The following is a 20,956-nucleotide window of genomic DNA, read 5'->3' as shown; positions in this document are numbered from 1 at the left end:
CAATGCCTTAAGCTAAAGGAAGGAGCCCTCAGTTATGGAACACAGATATTGATGGTCAGCCAGTTAGCAGGGAGAGATTTGAGTAGGGTGAGAATTTATGATGCCCCTGAGTCATATAAAATTTCCTGGGTCTCAGCACCAACTTGCAAGAGTAGGAGGGAATAAACATCTGTTGGCATGCTTTGAGACTTTCCTTCCTTTGCCTGAACCCCAGAAAGTGGGGATCCAAAGACTGCATAAGTTTGCAGTGATGGGGAAACTACTGTCCATCACTCATAAGCAGAGTGTGCTAAGGACCTGGGACAAAGAACTGGACACACAAAAATGAGATGTGCATCTGAGAGAGGAAGAGACATACACAAGTGGGTGAGGAAAAATGGTGGAGGAGGGCCAGTGCCAGGGATGCAAGGACTGAGGGACTGTCGTTGCGTTTTTGGGCCTTAGATAATGTGCAATTTACATGGGCGGGAGAAGTTTTCAGTGCTATATACGTGGGACAAAAATAACATTAATATTGGAAATACAGTTTCTCCTGGTTTAACTCAATTGACTCATTGACAATTTAAGAAGCATCAAAAAAATGTAAGTCTGTCTGTACCAAATAGATACTCACATTTCCCAATGCTGCTCCATTTTACAATTGAAGAATCTGAGGCATAGAGGGTTTAGTGCATTTTCCCAGATCTCCCAGTAAGTTAGGAACAGGGCTTGAAGTAGAGGCCCCAGATTTCCAGGTTACTGCCTATGTCGGACATCATCGATGGTGCTGATGGCTTTGCTGGCAGGCATGGCCCCTTCCCCCAAGTCCATGAGCATGACTGAGTCCTGACCCTCCCCTGGAAATGAGGGGCAGGGCACTGGATTGGTACTCCACCCCAGTGCCCAGGACACTGACTGGTGCAGACAGAGCCTGATAAATGTTTGATGTACACAAGGCAAAGTGTGGCACTTTGGGGACGTTTTCACAGTCGTGTTTAATCTGCTGCATTTTAATCTTCATTTTCTTGCCTTCCCAAAGTTATGTAACTTTTGGAGCATTTTCCCACATCTCTAAAATGAGAATAAAAACTACTTCAGTGTGGGTTGGGAGGAGTCATGCAGTTAGAAGGAGTGCTGTGAACAGCCTCCACCCTCCAACCTGTCCTGCCCACAGGCTAAGGCATTCTTTCTCCCTGGTCAAGAGCAGCTATGGGAACAATCTGTTCCAGGCATGAAGTTAAAGTCCATCCTACCTGCTGAGACCGTTTTCAATGCAATCCAGATCTCTGTCCGTGGTCCTGACCGAGGGGTGTGTCCTGGTGCGGTGGGAGTATTGGGTGCTAATCTTGGCCATCTTCTTGCTGTGTCACATTCCACCCCAAGGTGGCTGCTGAAACATGAACATGAACCAGATATGTCGTCAGGACGAGGAAGTAACTGAACACCCAGCTCGTTTGGGAGGGCTGCTCCCCAGACAAGCCCTGGCACACGTCCTCCTCCATCTCTCTCACAACTCCTGCCACAGTGTTTTAGTTGGCTCTCTCTGGGTTCTTCTTCCCATTCAGAAGCACAAAGAAGGTCTTTTACTCCTTTGTATAAGCTGCATGCCAAGAACTGCTCAAAATTAAATGCTGATCAAACAAATGAATGAACTTGGTATCCAATGTAAGAAAGCTAAACCCTCATGATTCTCTTCAATGATGCAGTGTCCCTCTTAACTCTGACTTTGTGGTGGCTCAGTGGTAAAGAATCCACCTGCCAATGCAGGAGACACTGGTTCAATCTCTGATCCATGAAGATTCCCACATACTGTGGAGCAGCTGAGCCCAGGTGCCACAACTACTGAGCCTATACTCTAGAGCCCAGGAGCCGCAGCTGGGCCCACATGCTGCAGATACTAGAGTCCACACACTAGAGCCTGTGATCTGTAACAGGAGAGAGGCCACTGCAGTGAGAAACTTGCTCTGCAACCAGGGCAGCTTCATTGCCCTCACAACAGCGAAGACCCAGCAGAGACAAAAATAAACTATTTTTTAAAAGTAAAAAAAAAAAGTCTGACTTTGTCATTTTCCTATATTTATCTTATAATTTTGCTCGTTTTATAGCTCCCCCAAATCTTGTTTTAAAACAAAGCATAAAAAGCCTAAATACTTGACATTTATAAAAACCTTTAAACAAGATCTTCAACCTGATACACACTTCATCTCCTTTAATCTTCAAAATAACCTCATCAGACACATACAATTTCTGTCTCTATTTAAAGATGACTAAATTGAGATCCCAGTGCTGACCATGAATACTCTCCCTTCAGCAAACGGTGGAAGGTGCCCCTCTGATCGATGAGAAAACTGATGTGAGTGCACAGCTAGCATGATGAAAACAGCAGACCAGTTGCATGATTTCTGATCAAAATTCTGCAGGAGGAAAATAAATTCCTGAGGATAGTTTTTCTGAGGCAGATGAGCACAGGCTCTCTTGAGCTGCTGCATGGCTTAAGTGTGTCAGAAGTCAGTTGAGACCACTCCAGAGAAAAACGGTGATTTCCAGAAATAGCCCAGTGGCTCACTCCAGAACTAAATTAATTTCATATCCAAAGGAAGGTCGGTGCAAGGACCCCAGAGCACTGCACCAAAGTACCTAACATAGATGTGGTCCGTGCTCATCACATGTTACTCAGGGAGGCGAAGATATTGGCTTAGATAGTCCTGGTTCATCTCTGAGATTTGATAGCTTAAGTCCATGATTCAATTAAAATTTTTATAGTTTTCTCAATAGACAAAAAATGGTTTTGGTTTTTGAAAACGATGTTCATTTATGTAACTTAGTTTCTGGCTGACCACAGGAGATACAAAGAAATATAAGACAAAGACAGTTCTCAAGGATCTTACAAGTGGGGCAGATGACAGATACCAAAGAGTCCTGCTGGTTGTGTCAAGAGCTTGGATTCTACTCTAAGCCCAGCAGGGATGTGGTCAGATGTGTACAGGTTATTCTGGCTGCAATGGGGAGGATATACTCAGGGAACACGAGCAGCTAAGTGCTGCAGTATCTCAGGCAAGAGACAATCGTTGCCTGAACTAGTTTGTGGTAGTGAATCCAATATAATAAATTTAAAAACTAAATGGATAGGAGCATGGGGACATGGCAACTGATCAAGGATAAATGAGGGAGTCATGCTGCCATGACTGCGAGGGTGTGGGGTTGGTGGTGCTGCCCACTGAGGCAGGGACTGGGGAAGGAGGAGGGCTGAGGAAGAGAGTGATTCTGGTTTGAGATACCTGTGGAAACTGTGATGCCAACATATGAAACAAGAATCTCCCGTTAAAGAAATACATCTATAATTTGAAATCATCCATCCAGCGATTTTTTAACTGAGCCCTGACTGTACTCACTTATGTGCCAGGCAATACACTAAGAGCTAGGGTTTTATTAGAAAACAATATGCAGCTTTGTCCTCAAGGAGCTTACAGTGGGATCTAGAGAAACTCTTAAAGAAGTCTGGGACTCTGTCGAAAACCTATCAAAATTACTCTTTGTACATTTCCAGGAAAATTGTTTCAAAGAAAAATGTGATTGCCTCCAGTCTGGACCCTTTCCCTGAACTGCCCTCTCCACCCTGGGCTCAAACCCTGACCTGATGCCATTGAATGGAGGCAGCACTTCTGGACCCTCATAGACCTGCCCGCTGTGGAGAGCTCCTGCATGGCAGGCACAGAGTAGGTGCTTGTGTAACACTGTCTCCTTTAACCCCCCCAGCAGCCTCTCTTTTCCAATGAAGAAACTGAACAGGTGAGCAGTTTCCCTAATGTTATTGCTTGAGACCTGGGCCAAGATGAACAAAAATCTGATTCCAGAGCCTGATAGTGTAAAGTCTGTGGGTAGAAAAGAACTGGCACTGCTTTTTGGCCTAAGCAGTAGGGCCCCTGCCTGGGGTCCCATTCTTTAAAGGACCCACTCTGACCACTTTCCAACCACAGCCCATGACCAACGGGACGTAGGCTGTGCTCTGGATGCCCTGGACCCCCAAATTCTCTGCCCAGCAGGCTGTGGACCGGCTCTCGAGACTGCTGGGGCCTCTTCCCAGGTCTGTCTTCCTGAGAAGTGTGTCAGTGTTCACGCCCTTAGACTTCCAGGTAGCTCAGGAGGAGCTGTTTGTGCGGGAGGGTTAAATGGAGCTTGGACGTGTGGGGAGAATGTCCACGTGCATGTGTGAAAGTCTCCCCTGTGACTTGGGACAAACCCAAAGGGAAAAGAAGGGGGCAAACCATGGATGGGAGACTGGAGATCAAATCTCCCCATGCTACCATGTTCTGAGGCCACTGTGACACGTGTGCAAACCCAGAAGTGCTAGACTGCAAGCCCTCCTTGGGCAACCCTTGACTGATAGAACCCAGAACCAAGGATAGATATTCCCCCCTTTTGTCCCCTCAGGAAGACAATTCAGACCTATATTCTACAGGGCTCTTTGGAGAAGCCCTGGAAGGATCTAACCAGCTGCCCATAGTGGTCATTAGTTTGATAATCTACACTTGGGGTGGTTTCCCCTTTTTTCCTTGTTTTGTCTTCGAAGACTCTTCTTTTCCTTGGAACCACTTTCCCCAAAAAGCTGCCTGCCAGTATGCCCTTACCCCAAATTCTGTGGGTTCTTACGGTGAGAGGAGGGAATTACCTCAACTCAGAGAATGTTTTTCAGTTATTTAGACATGGTAAGTGGGCCCTTGACCCAGACCTCTCAAAGGTTAGAAGTAATCTTTTTTAATTCTGTGTTCTTTATCCAGGAGAACAAGGTTGGGTAGGGCAGGGCAAAATGTACATAATTAAAGGAAAATGTTAGTTTAAGATAAATCATAAGATCTTTTCCCCCAATTGTTTCATAAATGTCATAATGGTTGTCTTTTTACAACTACTTAAAAGCATAAGGATCCAAACAAGGTCTATATATTCTGATGGCTTGATGTGTCTCTTTGGTATTTTTAAATCTAAAGTTTCTATGCATTTCTCTTCTTTCTTTTTATGGAAAAAACCAAAACTGCTTGTACTATTGAGTTTCCCACGGTATGGATTTTTGCTAATTCCAATTTTACAATGTTTCCCGTAAATTGGTAGCTGTACTCAGGATGCAGTTAAATTTGGGTTCCATATTTTTTTTGCAAGAATATTCCTTTGGGTGATTTTAGCAGCCATTGGTGATCATTGATTCATTAGGAGTTGCATATTGGTGATATTCTACCATTCCATCTTCATAAGTTAGCTGAAATATTCTTAAAAAAAGAAAATTTGATACTATTTGGCTGCTCAATAGTACGACTCATACAGGAAAGGCAGGTACATGCATGCTAAGTCACTTCAGTCGTGTCCGACTCTTTGAGACTCTATGGACTGTATAGCCTGCCATGCTCCTCTGTCCATCGGATTCTGCAGGCAAGAACACCATCGTGGGTTGCCGTGCCCTCCTCCAGGGGATCTTCCTGACCCAGGGATCAAACCCGCATCTCTTATGTCTCCTGCATAGTCAGGCAGTTTACCACTAGAGCCACATGGGAAGCCCAGGAAAGGCAGAATAAACATTTAATTCAATCCAAGTAATTCCCCAACCACCCAAGTGCTTTCACATCTCTTGGTCCCACAAACTCTAGGAGAACTCACAGATGAGATCATGAAATTAAAATCAGTAATACTGAGGCTCTGTTGAGAATGGAAACCACCATCCAGCCAAGGTCCCCTGAGTGTGGGACACCTGAATATCCATTATTTGTACATCCACAGGAACCTTAAGAGGTAATAGTGAAGCTGATTTTGGAGGTGAGGAAATGCAGGTTAGGGCCTCTCTGACCCTGAAGTCCATGTTGTGCTTTGTTTTATTTTATCACACCCACTGCAGGAGAGTAGAAGTGCACAAATATAATTTTAATTTTCAAGCATGGGAAGAAGATACAGCCTACCAACTACTAGGGTGACCTTGAAGCGGATCCCAGGGGTGAGTGGTTTGTGGTCATCTCCCAAGTCCATGTGTGTTTTCCAGGGCTTGACTGGGGAATTTAGGACATACTGTTTCAGACAATTCCTTTTTTTTTTTTTTTTTTAACAGCATCACTAAATCCAACGTGTTTTCTTCCCACTGACACACTTACTGATTCTTTCAGTGTCCTAAACATTGCACCTGGCCCCAAAGAGTTTGAAGATGAAGAAAACAGGTCCCTGTCTTTGAAGACACAAAACTGCATAAGGAAACAGGCATGTAAACAGCAGTGGGAGGAGAGAGAGGTGCTGAAATAGAGACAGAGGCATGATGGGAAGCAATGCAGATGGCAGGGGACTAATTCTGTCTTAGGGACCACTGAGGTCTGAGGAGACTTTTTATGTGAGGAGCAATCACCATAATTATTTAACATTATTCGACATCTACCACGTGTGAACCACTGTGCTTGTGCACCTTTAAGAATTTGATTGTCTTTTGTGCATAGCTCTAACTCCCTCCACTCTTCTCGGCTTGGGCATCTAAGTAGGCAGAAATCTAACACAACTTGCCCAGCTGTTCTTGTGTTTTTCTCACTCCTTTATTAACTCCAGAAGACTTAAAGGAGTTAATAAACTTTACTTAAAATATTTTATCCTCCAAAACACCCATTATATACTCATGGTAGGTAATAAAAAATAGGTGGTATAAAGGGAGGAAGATCCAGGTGAGTAACTGCAGTGATAACAATGATAATTACAACAGTATATTTATTAGCCTTTACTCTTTGCCTGGTACTGTTCTTGATAACTTAAGTTGTATTAAACTCATTTGATCCTCCTAACACTTCTGTGAATGAGTCATGCTGAACATTTACGTCCTATTTAAGAACGGAGGGGAATTTATGAGGGAGAGAGCAAGTACGCCACAAAGGAAGTCAAAACGTGTAAAGCTTTATTTTTTAAATTGAAATGTGCTTCTGAAAAAAAATCTTGGTCCCCACTTGTGATGACTAACTTCTCATACTAAAAAAATATTGTCCATGTCCTGTCCTCTTTTTTATTTTGGCTTAAACATGAAAACCAGTCCTGGTTCCATGTATGTTAACTGACACATTGTCATTTTCCAAAACCTGGACGTAGCACGCCAACAGAGAGGTGTGAGGCCTCTGTGAATGATCACTGTCCTGGGTAATGACTCCTGTTCAATCAGGGTCTGGCAGGTCCGATCAGTGAGGCACTAAGCTTGGACACAAACCTACGCCAAGCAGATGGGAATCCCCATCAGAGGAGAGCCCTGCACTCGTGCTGGGCGCACACACTTGGCCCAGGCTTCCATTTTCTCCAGCTAGGATGGACCATTTTTACCACTTGGGGTCTTTGATCTTCTCAGAAGTAACCTGCCTCTGGCCTTCAGCCATTTCAAGCCTCCACAACTCAACTTACCTAGCATCACTCTGGGCAAAAAGCACTCAGCTAATTCTCAGTAAGTGTGAGGTTGGGCAGGCTCATTTTGTCAAATTAAACTCCTAAGATAAGTTAGTAACTCCCACAAAGTCTGCACACCTTGGAACTTTTATCTAAAGCACACTTCTAATTGCCTTTCCCTTCTTTCCTATTTCATCTGAGAACTTCAGGGTAGAAGGGAAAATCTCTAACGCTGAGCCACTGAATCACTCAGACGTGTGAGCCAGCCACAGAACAAACACAGGGACCAGAGCAGACATTAGTACATGAACTCAATGATAAGGGTTTTGTGTTTTCAAGCAGCTTCCTGAGTAAAATATCTTTTGTTTGCAACAAATGACATTGGAAAGACAATATAGGTGGTCATGTGTACTGTACTAAGAGAAGGGAGAGCTGGAGTCTCTTCTCAGCTCAGCCTTCAATTTGGGCATGTGACCTAGCACTTTAGTTTCTTCATCTAATAATGGGACATAGACTATGGCACATAGATGAAGTCTTCCACAGAAACCCAATTAAAAAAACATTCACTTGTAGCGTTCTGTTTAAATGTTTGATAATTTTTATAAAGACAATCAGTGGGATATAACTTAATTTTGACCATAATATCCAAATAATAAAGTTAGGTATGGAACACATCATACCAACCAAAGCTATCTCTATTCATTTGGGGTTTTAAAATATTTAAATATACATTTTTAAAAACCCTTAAAATGCAGGTAGAATACCTTTGGGAACTCTGTGGAACAGAGGTACAAACCAAGACCCAGGAGATTATTAAAGGGCCTTCTGTTTCAGAATTTCCATGATGGGACAAAACTCTACAGTGCAAATATTGTACCTGATAGTCCTCTCCTATTTTCTATGAATGTGATCCTATATGAAGGAGATAAAAATATTCCAGAGTTTCAAAAACAGAAAGGGGAAGCAACTATATAATGTCAATATTCTCTGGACATGGCACAAGTATAAACAACTTAAATATCAGAACTTAACGTAAGAAGATGAAAATTATATTAATAGGCAAAGATTTTAATAACAAAATACTAGCAAACCAAACGGAGAAGGCAATGGCACCCACTCCAGTACTCTTGCCTGGAAAATCCCATGGACGGAGGAGCCTGGTGGGCTGCAGTCCATGGGGTCACTAGGAGTCAGACACGACTGAGCGACTTCACTTTCACTTTTCACTTTCATGCATTGGAGAAGGAAATGGCAACCCACTCCAGTGTTCTTGCCTGGAGAATCCCAGGGACGGGGGAGCCTGGTGGGTGGCCATCTATGGGGTCGCATAGAGTCAGACACGACTGAAGTGACTTAGCAGCAGCAGCAGCAGCAAACCAAATCTAATAATACATAAAAAGTATCCTATTCTATGGTCAAGTGATACTTATTCTAGGAATGCAAAGTTGGCTTATCATCCAAAATTAGTTAGCCTAGTATATTATATTGGGCTTCCTGGGTAGCTCAGCTGGTAAAGAATCCACCTGCAATGCAGGAGACCTGGGTTCAATTCCTGGGTCGGGAAGTTCCCCTGGAGAAGGGATAGGCTACCCACTCCAGTATGCTTGCCTAGAGAATCCCCATGCACAGAGGAGCCTGGTAGGCTATAGTCCATGGGGTCACAAAGGGTTGGCTGCAACCAAGCACAACAACGCACAGTACACCGTATTAATAGGTTAAAGGGTAAAAACATGTTCATCTCAATGGGCACAAGAAAAGCATTTGACAAAATCCAACATATTTTCATGTTAAAACTGTCAATAAACTAGGACTAGAAGGAAATGTCCTCAATCTGATTAAGGGCATATACGATCAACTCATTTTCAACGATGGTCCCAAGATAACTCAATGAGGGAAAGAATAAATGGTATTTTCATCAAATGTTGCTGGTATGTATAGGTCATAGACTTAAATATAAGAGCTAAAACTATAAAGTTTCTAGAGGAAGACAGAGGAATTTGGGTTAGACAGTGGTTCCTTAGATATGACATCAGAAGTATAATGGACTAAAAAAAAAAGATTGGGCTTCATAAAAAATAAATAAAACCTTTGTGCATCAAAGGACACCATCAAGAAGTAAAAAGGCAACCCACAGAATGGAAAAAATAATTTAAAATTATATATTGTAAGGGCCTTGTACCCAAAATATGTAAAGAACTATTATTACAACTCAATATTAAAAAGACAAGTAACCCAATTAAATAATGGGCAAAGGACTTGAATACATATTTCACTAAGGAGATACACAAATGTCCAACAAGCACATGAAGAAATGCTTAATATAGTTATTTATAGAGAAATGTAAGTCAAAATCATGATGAGGTATCACTCCACACTGCCTAAAAGGGCTATCATTAAGAAATAAACAGACAATAGCAAGTGTTGGTAAGGATGTGGAGAAGCTGGAGTCTTCACATGCTGCTGGTAGGAATGCTATAAATGGTGTAGCCTCTTTGGAAACTGGGCAATTCCTCAAGATGCTGAAAATAGTCATCATAAGACCCGGAATTCTGCTCACAGGCAGATACCTAACAAAAATATTTCAATGTTCACAGCAGCATTATTCATAACAGTCCCCAAATGGAAACAACCTAAATGTCCATCACCTGATAACTAGATAAACAAAATAAGGTGTATCTACATAATGTTATTCAGGTGGAATTTGCTACAACATGGATGAACCTTGAAAACATTATGCTAAGTAAGCAAGCCAGACACAAAATGCCACATATCGTATAATTCAATTTGTATGAAATGTCCAGAATAGGCAAATCCATAGAGATAGAAAATAGATTAGTGGCTGCCAGGGACAAGGATGGGAGGGGAGTTAGAAAAGAAAATGTCTGATAATGGGTGCAGGATTTCCTTTTGGAGTGTTGAAAGTGTTAAACTGTAACCCTCAGAGGGTGCCATTCTCCCGCTTCTGAACTCTATGCGTTTCTATAACCCAAGCAAAGGGCAGCTTGCACATACCAGCTGTAGATTTTCAATTCCTGACTAAGAAAAAAAGCTAACATTGTTCCCCAAACAGGAAGAGATTCAGGGTAAATGAGAAGGCTCTGAAATTGTAGCAATGTTGTTAGTTTTGTTAGTCAACCACCAAACAGAGGCTTGCCACATGCCTGCAAAGTGTCTTGGTCTTCTGCAAGAGATGGTTCAAAGTTCATGGGACTCTGGTTTCCTGAGCTTTAAGTGCACTCAGTTTCTAAATGACTACTTTGCAGTAAGATTCAGCTGCTCAGGCTGAGATTCCAAGAGGATGAAACTACTTTCTAGATGTTGCTAGAGCCGGTGAACCCAGATCTCTGGAGCCAGCCTTATAGATGCTCTCTGCAGAATTATGTCTTCTCCTCCCAAAACACACACACAGTCATCAAGGCCGGGCAAAGGACCTCCCTTCTTTCCCCAAGGACCCATTTCCAAGATTAGCTGCAGGCACAGGAAGTAAAGTGTGTTATTTCCCCTTAATTAACTTTTTGGATATGATTATAAAAGTAGTACACTGTCATTATAGTAAATTATAAAATGGTCGTATCCAACTTTGAGCATTTGCCATACCAGGCACTGTGCTGAGAAATTCACTCCAATTGCTTCATTTCTTCTCCAACAACCCAATGAGGCACATAGTATTGCTACCAGTTTGCACATGAAGAATCCTGGGCTCAGAATGGCTAACAACAGTTATTGTTAACCATGGTTATTCAAAGTCACCTAGAGGCAGCACTGGGGAACAAAAGTCTGTTTGGGTTTAACCCCTACACTAGATTATTCTAATACAAGGTGGGGTGTGTGAAATTCCTCATAGAACAACAAAAGAGGGACTCCTCTGGTGGTCCAATAGTTGAGATGCCATGCTTCCAAATCCCTGGTAGGGCAACTAGGATCTGCATGCCGAAGCCAAAGTAAATAAATAAAACAGGACAAAAGAAGCGCTTTGGGGATGAGGGCCATGTGAGAGAGGATGCAGCATATCCAGGGAAGAGTTGATACAAAACTGTCCTGAATGGCACCCTCCCACTGGAGCCTGCTAATCACCCAGCTAAGACTCACATAAGCTTCCAGACCTCCCTCTCCCTCACTTCCCTAGATCTACCGTCACCAAGTCCTCTAGGTTATCTGTCCCCTCTGTTGCCTTCCATTCTTCCATTCACTAATTCAGAAATGGATTGAGCCCTAACCATGTGCCAGAACCGAACCAGGCAGTAGGGGAGTGACAGTGAACAATCCAGAAGCACCTCCTGGCCTCTTGAGTTCTGCTCCCACCTTTGTCCAGGCTCTTGTCCCTCTCTCCAGGACTGTCGAAACAAATCCACCCATGCCCCTTGCTGTGGAAGGGCAGAGTCCTAACCACTGGACCACTAGGGAATTCCCACACAGTAGTTCTAAACATGTCAATCAGAAACTTTTAGAGGTGGCCTATTTTCTCCAGCATGTAGCTTTAGCCTGACATTAAATCATGTAATCTGGATCATATTACCTTAAAAGTGATGCTCCATTTAAACCAAATCACTCACCCTTTCCTTAAGGGTGGCATGAGTTTTCTCATCCCACTTACTGGCATAGAATGCTCACCAAAGCCTACTCTGCACTGGCTTTTACTTCTCAGTCCCCCTTCCAGAGCAGCTGAGGACGGAGTGGCAGGCTCTGTCCAGCAGAGTCCCCCATTGATGGAACCCCCCACCACCCCCCGGGCCCCCGCCCCAAGCCTTGGAACCGCAGACATCGCATAGGCAATACACTAAGCTGCTGAAACCTTCTGAATCTATTACTGAATGCAGCAAGTTTGTGTGCCAGAAACACAGGAGGCCAAGTAATATCAAAACCAAAATGCTGCAGTTTGGAGCAGAGAAAGGTTTATTGCAGGGCCCTAAAAGCTTTCAGTAAGCCTTTTTCTAGGAAAGGTGATGGACGGGTGTGGTGAGTTGTTGCAAACTTCTTGGGGTCACATCCTTTGTTCTAGAGGTCAGGTCATGGTCTGGTCACAAGGTTCCTGTAAACCTCCACCAAATCCACCAAACAAACGGAGTAAAGCACAGAGTAGTAAAGCACAGACTGGCGTACTGCAGTCCATGGAGTCACAAATAGTCTGACACGACTTAGCGACTGAACAACAAATGTTATTCTCTGTTCTGAAAAGGAAGGGCAAGGTCCCAAGACTCAGCTCTCCCTCTGATGCCCCGGCCCTGGCGAAGGCGGGGTGGGGTGTGTGTCTCTGCTGGTGCCTTCACCCTGCCCAGGAGTGTTCCTCCAGCACCCAGTCTTGGTCCTCCTGCCAGCACCCTCAGGACCAGGTCCCCAGACCCTGCTCAGCCATCATACTGGGTGACCGGAACCCAGCCAGCCCTCAGGCTTGTCATTTAACCTGGAGAGAACCATTTGTACGGGAACAGGAATACCCATTCTAGCAAATACTCATCAGGACAATTCCCAGTTCCTGACAACTGCCCTTGGTTGAGAAGAGCCCCACCCACAGAGGCGGACCTGAAGTAACCATGTGCAAGGTCCTTGCAACTTAACCCTCACCTCCAGCCACTTATTAGGAATGGACAACTGATCTATGCTGTTCCCAGTTTTGAAACTTGAAGGGAGAGACTGAAGCTGGCTGAAGCTGGTACCTGAATGGCAGTGTCCACATACTCCAGTTGCTGAGGCCTCCACAGACTCGGACCTGTGAAGACCACCTCCGCCATTAGAAAGGGGAGAGGTTCCCAGGGCAGCTGGGCCGGGGGCTCTGGAGCCACCGAGGACGCAGCCCTCAGCCTGTCCTGGGACCCCCAGCTCACCCACTGGCCCCCAGGCTAGAGGACCTGGAGGGTCCTGGGGAGAAGGCTGCCATCCACCTCCCACAGCATCCTCCGCCATGACGACCACTGTGAGGGCGACCGTTGGGAAGCAGGACCTCTAAAGGATACGTCTGGGCCTCACGCTCAGGATCTCGCGAGAATTGTCGCGAGCTAAAGGCTGCGCGCCGCCCCACCCATCTTATTAACAGAAGTCTCTGTGCTACCGCGGGGCTAGCCAGTGCAGAGGAAATTCATGTCTTTGCTCCTGCTAGTCCCTCTGCCTAGAGAGACCATTCCCCTCTGGCTCCTCAGGTGAAATTCCTTCGTTTCAACTCCAATATGTCCTCCCCTGGGTGAAGGGGTGGCGGGGGTCTGTCATCCCCACCTCTGTACTCGCCGGGCTCTATGACCTCTATTTCAGTCCAGAGAGGCGGCCGTCTCTGCACTGGGACGTCCGGAGACCAGGGGCTGTGTTTGGCTAGTTAATTCTGTCTCCCACAGGGCTTAGTCTTGCGATTTGTACTCAGGAGTAGTCAGTGAGCAGCAGACATGAGTTAAGTCAGAGCGAAAACCATTTTCCCCCAGCCTCACTGTAACAACTGGAGGATGGAAATGGAAACTTGACCCTTCCCAACCTGGAGGCCACAGGGATTAGAGAGGATTTCAGGTGAACAGGCGGCTAGGCGGTGTGTGTTGTGGGGGGTGGGGGGGGTGGGCAGGGTGAGCGCCGGCAGTACCTCAACATTGCCATCCCTCTTTCACAACTGAAGGAACCCCTCAGCCTGTGCAGGATCTGGGGGAGCTACTACTCAAGAACTTCTGCAGCTTGCAACAGTTTACCTCCTGGGTACCACGGCGATGGGAAATTGGTCGTCATGGCAACCTCATTATTGACAAGAAGCTGCAACCGCGGGCAGATAGTGAATGAGGACAGGAAACGCATTAAGCACGGGAGCATCAAAGTCAAGAGGCACAAGCAGTCCTGGCCAAAGTCCCTGCTAAAGTGACTGAGATTTTGCAGAACTAGTCACCCAAAGGGCATCCAGTGACCCTCTCCTGGCATCCAGCGCCCATCGAGGGCCCCATTTATGACGGAACAGAGGCGCCACATCCTCTAATTCTCCCACTGCTGCTGCTGCTAAGTCGCTTCAGTCGTGTCCGACTCTGTGCGACCCCATAGACGGAAGCCCACCAGGCTCCCCCGTCCCTGGGATTCTCCAGGCAAGAACACTGGAGTGGGTTGCCATTTCCTTCTCCAATGCATGAAAGTGAAAGTGAAGTCGCTCAGTCGTATCCAACTCTTAGCGACCCCATGGACTGCAGCCTACCAGGCAAGAGTACTGGAGTGGGGTGCCATCGCCTTCTCCGAATTCTCCCACTCGTTCAGTGAAATACTAACGCACTTCCCTGACCCAGCAGACTTTTCAAGAATCCGAAATTTGGGCGTACAAGCTTAGAGCTAGTGGCTGTGATGGCGGTCTCCTCCCTTCTCCCGGCCTGACTTTCTAGCGCCCCATCCAGTGATTTCTCACCCAATTATGTCGCCCCATGCCTAGACAACGATATCAGTTGCGAATTTTTATGAATGAAAGTGTGTGTGCGCGCGTGGGTGTGCAGCTTGATAGGCTGGAGGACACGTCCAGAGAGACTGAACTCTCCCGGAGAGAGCCTGAATCCAGGTCTGGAGCTACTGTCCCAGGGTTGGAGGTACCAGGGAAGGTGCTGACCCCAGCTTTGCCCCTCTGTAAGATTTGGGGAGGAGCTCCCACTATCACGCTGTCGGGTTTCCAGATGAGGAGTTGTGCAAGTGGAACCCCTCGCAGGGAGCCCTGAGCGAGCGAACTGCCTGTCCCGGGCACCGGCTCCACCGCCGCGGAGACCACAGACCCGGGCTCGGGGTTTTCTTTGCTGCTGCTCCCGTCATCCTCGGCCACATCCCGCGTCTAACTAGGGATACCCACTTCAGAATGACAACGTTTAAAGTCTCAGCAACAATATAAAATAAGGCAGCTGTGAATTGGAGGATTCCACGGAGAGGAGAATAAATTGGCCCTTCCTCCAGTCATCCAGCCCTTGCCCGGGAAGGCTGGAGCGCAAGGGGTTGCTGGCCGCGCCCCTCAAGGATTGGGAGTGGGGGCGGCGGCTGAGCTGGGGAGAAAAGCCTGAGGATGAGGACAGAGAGCCCGTGTGATTATCCGCTTAGGGGATTGCTAAGAATCAGAGGGCCTCCCACCCTGCCCCTTCTTGCTCCTAAACGCTAAGCCCCTAAGGCAGGAGCAGCCAAGATCTCGGATTATGATTTTATCATTAAAAAAAACAAAAGTGACTGTTCACTCCCCCAGAGAATTTTAATTCTTTGCCTCTTCCTCAGCCCACCTGTCTCCGGATCCTCAAGGCTGAGTAGGATCCAGTGGAGGCAGTCCCCCGACCCCCGTCCGCATTCTCCTTGGCTCCTGCTCCCTCCAAGTCGTGGTCACTACTTCCTCAGGAGCCGCGCACACTCGGGGAGACTGCGCGGGACCCCAATCTGGACCCCGGGGAAAGAGGCGGCCACCAGCCTCTTCTAGGACGGGCGGCCGTGAAGGCGGGGCGTCCGGGTACCCGGGATCTTGGGGAGGTGTCTTGGGGGTGGTGCCAGGTGCATCCTTTTGCTGAAGGAGCCCAGCTTCTTCTGCCTCCAGCCTCGACGGCTCAGCCTGACTTGGCCCAGCGCGGCGGCTGCGGGACGTGAGTAGAAGCGGGTGCGATAGATTTAGAAAGCAGGGACGGCCTCTAGTCCTTTGATTGCTACTGAAGGGATGTGTGTGCCGGGGTGGGAGCAGAGCTGGCCCTTGCTTCTGCCCCTTTCTCCACTATTTCAGCACCGGGGGCTTCGGACAGCGCCGCGCCCACCAGAGGGCCCCGCGACCCTAGTTCCTTGAGCGCATATCTTTAATCCACTTTCATACTGGAGTCTGCGTCCCCCGCGCACCTCCCAGCGCCCCAAGAACCATCAGCTCAAGAGCCCCTAAATTCCTTACCCCACCAAAGTTTGAGCTCTCCGCAGCGCGCCTGTGCCTGGCGGAGCGTCTCCTCTTCGCTCTGGACAGCAGCGCCCGCCTTGCTCGCTCCCACACGCTCCAGCCCCAGGACCCTCCTCTGCTGGCAGCGGAAGGAGCCGGTTGCCTCTCTCTCTCTCTGCGAAAGTCAGGTGAGGCTCTGGAGCCTCAAAGGCGGTCCCGGAAGAGGCCGAAGCCGCTCGAAGCCGTACCCTCTGAGGCAAGAGGGGCGAGCCAGGAACAAGCAAGCAGCAAAGTCCGTCTGTCAAATCTGGACTCGCTCCTAACCGCGAACAGCCTCCTTGGACTCCTTCCTGGGATTTTGTTTTAAAACTGGTAGTGTAATTCACACCGCATGAGGACACAGCAGAGATCTGGGAGTTTGAAGTTTAAAGGTGGGAATATATATCCCCTTAAACTCGTTTACAATCTTAGGCGGGAGAGTTTGAGAAACAAATGTCTCTTGGGGATATGGTGTATTCTCCTTGCAGAGTTTTGGTTTCCTTCTATCACACCAGACAACACAGATTCCCTGAACCAAAACTTTAAACCTACCAATCCAGCTGGTATTCATTGCCCACTATGGAGGCCAAAGGTGCTTAAACTCTTTTTGAAGAAAAAAACCTTTTAGCAAAGCCTCCATATTTCTGCAAACTCACTTTTGCCACAGAAGGTATATATCTGACACACACATATCAAGGATGAAGACCTAATCTCACCTCCTGTTCACTCTCCGGTTCTGGATGAACAGGTCCCAGGAGGAGTCCAGCTTTCTTGTCTGGGACAAGAAGCCTCTGGGTTCCAGGTTCCCATAAATTAACACCCTTACAGGAAGAAATTCTGAAGGAGCAGATCCCCCTCAGGACCCTGAAAACCAGAGGCTTCTCTGAGGACTTGAAGTACATGGCATTTCCTGAACATACCTATCAAACTGTCTATTCATGGAGCAAACTGTCTTCAGAGGGCAAGCTTTCAAGTTCATGCAGATTTGAAGGGAGAGGTGAAGTGCATCCCATTCACTTGAGAAATAATGAATTAGACATATGTACACACATTTATCTACAGAAAGGACACAAAGCCTAGGGAAAAAAAAACTTTCTTGAAAAGTCAGGCTAAATTGTTCAGATTCAAAGGATTCTGGTTATAGGAAAACAAATGAATGGAAATGGTGAATCAATAAAGTTGAAGCCACAGAAGATGGAGAAGAAGAGAGTTTTTGTTTGGTCATTTGGGCTCTTGGAAGAAACTTGAATTTACCACAAGGGAAAAAAACAATTCATGAGACCATGGTCTCCTTAGCCCACAGAGTCTCCAACATACATCATTTACCCTGGGCAATTTTTTTTAAATAGTCCTTATTATTGAGAAATGCTGTATTTCTTCTAATCCATGTGATTTATACAAGTAAGAGCTGTTTCCTGTTGGCTTGTCCTCAGGGAAGACAGGAAGCAGGTGGTTATCCTCTGTGGCCCAGAAATATTTTAGAGCTTTTAAAGAATCTTGAATGCTGATTTTGGAGAAAGTAGTAGTAGTAGCTATCAAATAGGAGACAATTTTTGAGGCATAATATTAAAAATCCATTTGAACTTTGTTTTTGAAATGCAGACCATTTCTAAGATCTGAAGGGGAAAACAAGATCTTACAAAATTGATCATAAGCTGGAGAAGTGCACTGAATCTGATGAAATAAAGTAGACCATCTACTATAGGACTGAGCACATAATTGGGCTATAGGGCATTATGTGGGTGTCGATAATTATTACTGAAGAACCTTTGGCACCTGAAAGATGGAAACAGATGAACTGAGACTGGGAATGAGCAGAAGGAGCCCACAGAAGATGTCTCTGTGAATTTGCCTGGAAAGACATCTAGGAGCAAGATCTTTGACTGCCAATTTAGAGGGTCCAGATTTGGCCAAAGACACACTGAGTGCGGTGGCATCTGGGGATCTGTCCTATTGCTGAAGCTTCATCTGAGGTACAGGATGGTGTGTATGGATGGCATCTTTGTCAAGAGGCAGGACACAATCAGCACCAGGCAATTCCCGATGAGCCAGCGGGATGTCCTCACAGGTCCATGGGATCCAGAGACTCAGCATAGGAATCGTCAGAAACCCAAAGCCTTGTGCCAGAAGAGGAAGACCACAGTGTGAAGGGCATGATGGAGGACACTACTTCCTTATTCTGATGGGGCAGGTGAGATTGGGAGGACGGAAGACTGGGTGGACCCTGTGTTATTTCAGTCTCAGTCAGGACTCACTAAAGCAATGAGAAGGGGTCTGTGGGGGAAAGGGTCGCACTCGGCCATCCAGAGCTGAGGAAGGCTGGCCCCAGGGAAGCTAGGAGACCAGTTCTGTTCACCTGTGATTTCAGTGCCAGAGAAATGAAAGGATAAATACTAGCCATGCCCAGAAGGATTGAGTTAGAACAGGAGCCTGGATAAGTGTGGCTTAGGGGACTCCCCAGTGATATGGAGAAACCCAGATGCTGGGAAAGATTGAGGGCAGGAAGAGAAGGGGGTGACAGAGGATGAGATGGTTGGATGGTATCACTGACTCAATGGACATGAGTTTAAGCAAACTCCAGGAGATAGTGAAGGACAGGGAGGCCTGGTGTGCTGCAGTCCAAGGGGTAGCAAAGAGCCTCAGACACAACTAAGCAACTGAAAACAGTGATATTTAGTTTTATTTTAAGATTTAGAAATGGTGTGATTACAGTCTATATAGTCTTCTGGGATTTTTTTTCCCGACCAATAATTAAGATTCAGTGACGCTGTTGCTTGTAGCCATAGGTCTTTTAGTTTTACTCTGTATATATACAATTTGTTATTTATTCTGTGTGCGTATGATGTACTTCCATTTTAAAAAACTAGGAAGCGGAGCTAAATTTTTGCTATCCTAATTACGTAAAATCTGCCCAGTCCAAACACTTCAGACATCCTGCTACTAAGTCACTTCAGTCGTGTCTGACTCTGTGTGACCCCAAAGACGGCAGCTCACCAGGCTCCCCCGTCCCTGGGATTCTCCAGGCAAGAACACTGGAGTGGGTTGCCATTTCCTTCTCCAATGCATGAAAGTGAAAAGTGAAAGGGAAGTCGCTCAGTCGTGTCCGACTCTTTGCGACCCCATGGACTGCAGCCTACCAGGCTCCTCCGTCCATGGGATTTTCCAGGCAGGAGTACTGGAGTGGGGTGCCATTGCCTTCTCTGCAGACATCCTGGGAACCTGATAATTACAGGCTGGTGTTGAAAGGCACATAATTTGTGCCCAAAGGTGGGCAACAAGGCAGCTGCTTCTGCTGGGGGCCATATGGTGTCCCTTATGTTAAAGAACACACAATCTGATAAGCAGATAAGCCACACTAGCAGATGAGAAGTAGAAATGCACACAGATAAGTCCACTTATCAGTAAGGGGAAGGTGTCGGCCAGCCCTGGCAGATGGCCTAGATCCTTGGTGAATGATAAAGGCAATTTGTAGGAGTGGCTTTTGGGAAATAAAATACTTATGCAGAGGCAGACAGGGTTCACAGGAGAGGCAATCATGCATCAGTTTCCCCAGCAAAAATGCTCCTAGTCAGTGTAAAATCATCTGGGGGAAAAATGCCTGAGGTAGGGAGAGGCAATTGTGTTTAGTTTTTAAGGCCCACTTTGCCTGCTTCCTTGTCAGACCATGAAGAAGACAACCTCTGTTTCCCTCACCTACCTGGCAGTTGGAAGAATAGAAGGAAAATAAATTAATGAAATATGGAGTTATGAATTCTATCCAAATGTCATTAAGAGCCCAAGGAGGTCCATGGTACTGTGGATCTAAGCTACTTTGTCCTGGGAGCCGCCCCCTTCAGGTCAGCCTTGCAGGCAGTGGAAAGGTAGGAGCTGCTGAAAAGGCCTATGTGGGTGGGAGCCTTCTCACTCTGTACAAATCTCCTGTGTCTGACCACCAATGCCTGCAATTCCACTCTCAGAATTTCATCCTTTTATTTTCAAACTTTGGCTCTTTTTAAAATGCCAGTAACTCCAGGTGCTAGAATGTGGTGGATAAAGAATCAAATAAAAAGTTCTGATAAAATTGAGGAGAGCATTTGATGATGCTGGAAACCAGTGAGGGTGGCATGGTGTGTATATCACGGCGTGGGGGAGGGGGTGCTATCAGAGGGGGCCAGGGCCGGATGACAGACACTAAATACTGAGGGCAAACTTGGCCCCCATTACAGCCACGCCTGGTCCTGGCCTCGGAAAATCACTTGAGTGTTCCTCTAAGACTAAAACCTTCCTTTTCCACCCAAATGGAAGGACAATTACCTTTGCGATTGTAAAAGCTGACAAATGTGTACGGAATGCAAGGCTGCTTGAGTGGATTGCAGCATGAATGCCATCACAGGCGCTCATTAATAGATATGAGTCACCCTGGGGCTCAGTACTGCTCAGGACCACATTCTCATCAGGGCCTGGGGGAAACACATGGAAGTGTCCTGTACATTTCAGTATAGATGGAGTGTATGGCTAACATGCTTTCAGGAAATATGGCAAATAAGGGGTTTAAATCCAGATCCAAAAAATGCTTGAGAGCTTTCAGTGATGGGCTGAAAATACAGACCAAGAAAAAAAAAGTAACAGGAACAAGGATAATGTTCTGCATCAGGGTCCTAAAAAATCAGCTGTCCCAGTACAGAAGAGGAGACATGGCTTAGCAGACCTCATTTAATATGATGCGAAGCCTCAAGATGATGTATTTCTACA

The 20,956-nt window shown here is 46.3% G+C and overlaps 1 protein-coding gene and 1 long non-coding RNA gene across 8 annotated transcripts in view; one reads left to right on the top strand and one right to left on the bottom strand.

Annotated features, from left to right (window-relative positions):
- Nucleotides 1–16,298, bottom strand: part of CNGA3 (cyclic nucleotide gated channel subunit alpha 3) — a 37,565-nt gene extending 21,267 nt beyond the window's left edge. The window contains exons 1-3 of one of the 6 annotated variants that reach the window (XM_061431604.1): nucleotides 13,209–13,295; nucleotides 13,017–13,069; nucleotides 1,233–1,369 (exon numbers count right to left, since the gene is read on the bottom strand). In XM_061431604.1, coding sequence (XP_061287588.1) covers nucleotides 1,233–1,333 — 101 coding nt within the window. In that variant the 5' untranslated portion in view covers nucleotides 1,334–1,369; nucleotides 13,017–13,069; nucleotides 13,209–13,295. Of the gene's footprint in view, nucleotides 1–1,232; nucleotides 1,370–13,016; nucleotides 13,296–16,204 lie in introns of those variants that run through there. The other 5 variants (XM_061431603.1, XM_061431606.1, XM_061431602.1 and 2 more) reach the window with 5 other exon arrangements.
- Nucleotides 13,362–20,283, top strand: LOC133256710 (uncharacterized). Of its 2 annotated transcripts, none has more exons than XR_009739269.1 (3): nucleotides 13,362–13,496; nucleotides 17,828–18,416; nucleotides 19,887–20,283. It is a non-coding gene; the product is annotated as an uncharacterized LOC133256710 (long non-coding RNA). The 2 variants fall into 2 exon arrangements; XR_009739271.1 differs by lacking the exon at nucleotides 13,362–13,496 and adding an exon at nucleotides 13,551–14,903 and having other exon boundaries at nucleotides 14,947–18,416.
- Nucleotides 20,284–20,956: the final 673 nt, after the last annotated feature.

The sequence above is a fragment of the Bos javanicus genome, chromosome 11 (assembly GCF_032452875.1).
Source record: "Bos javanicus breed banteng chromosome 11, ARS-OSU_banteng_1.0, whole genome shotgun sequence".
Lineage (NCBI taxonomy): Eukaryota > Metazoa > Chordata > Mammalia > Artiodactyla > Bovidae > Bos > Bos javanicus.
Note: the sequence above shows the minus strand (reverse complement) of the source record. Positions and strands in the feature narration are given on the sequence as shown.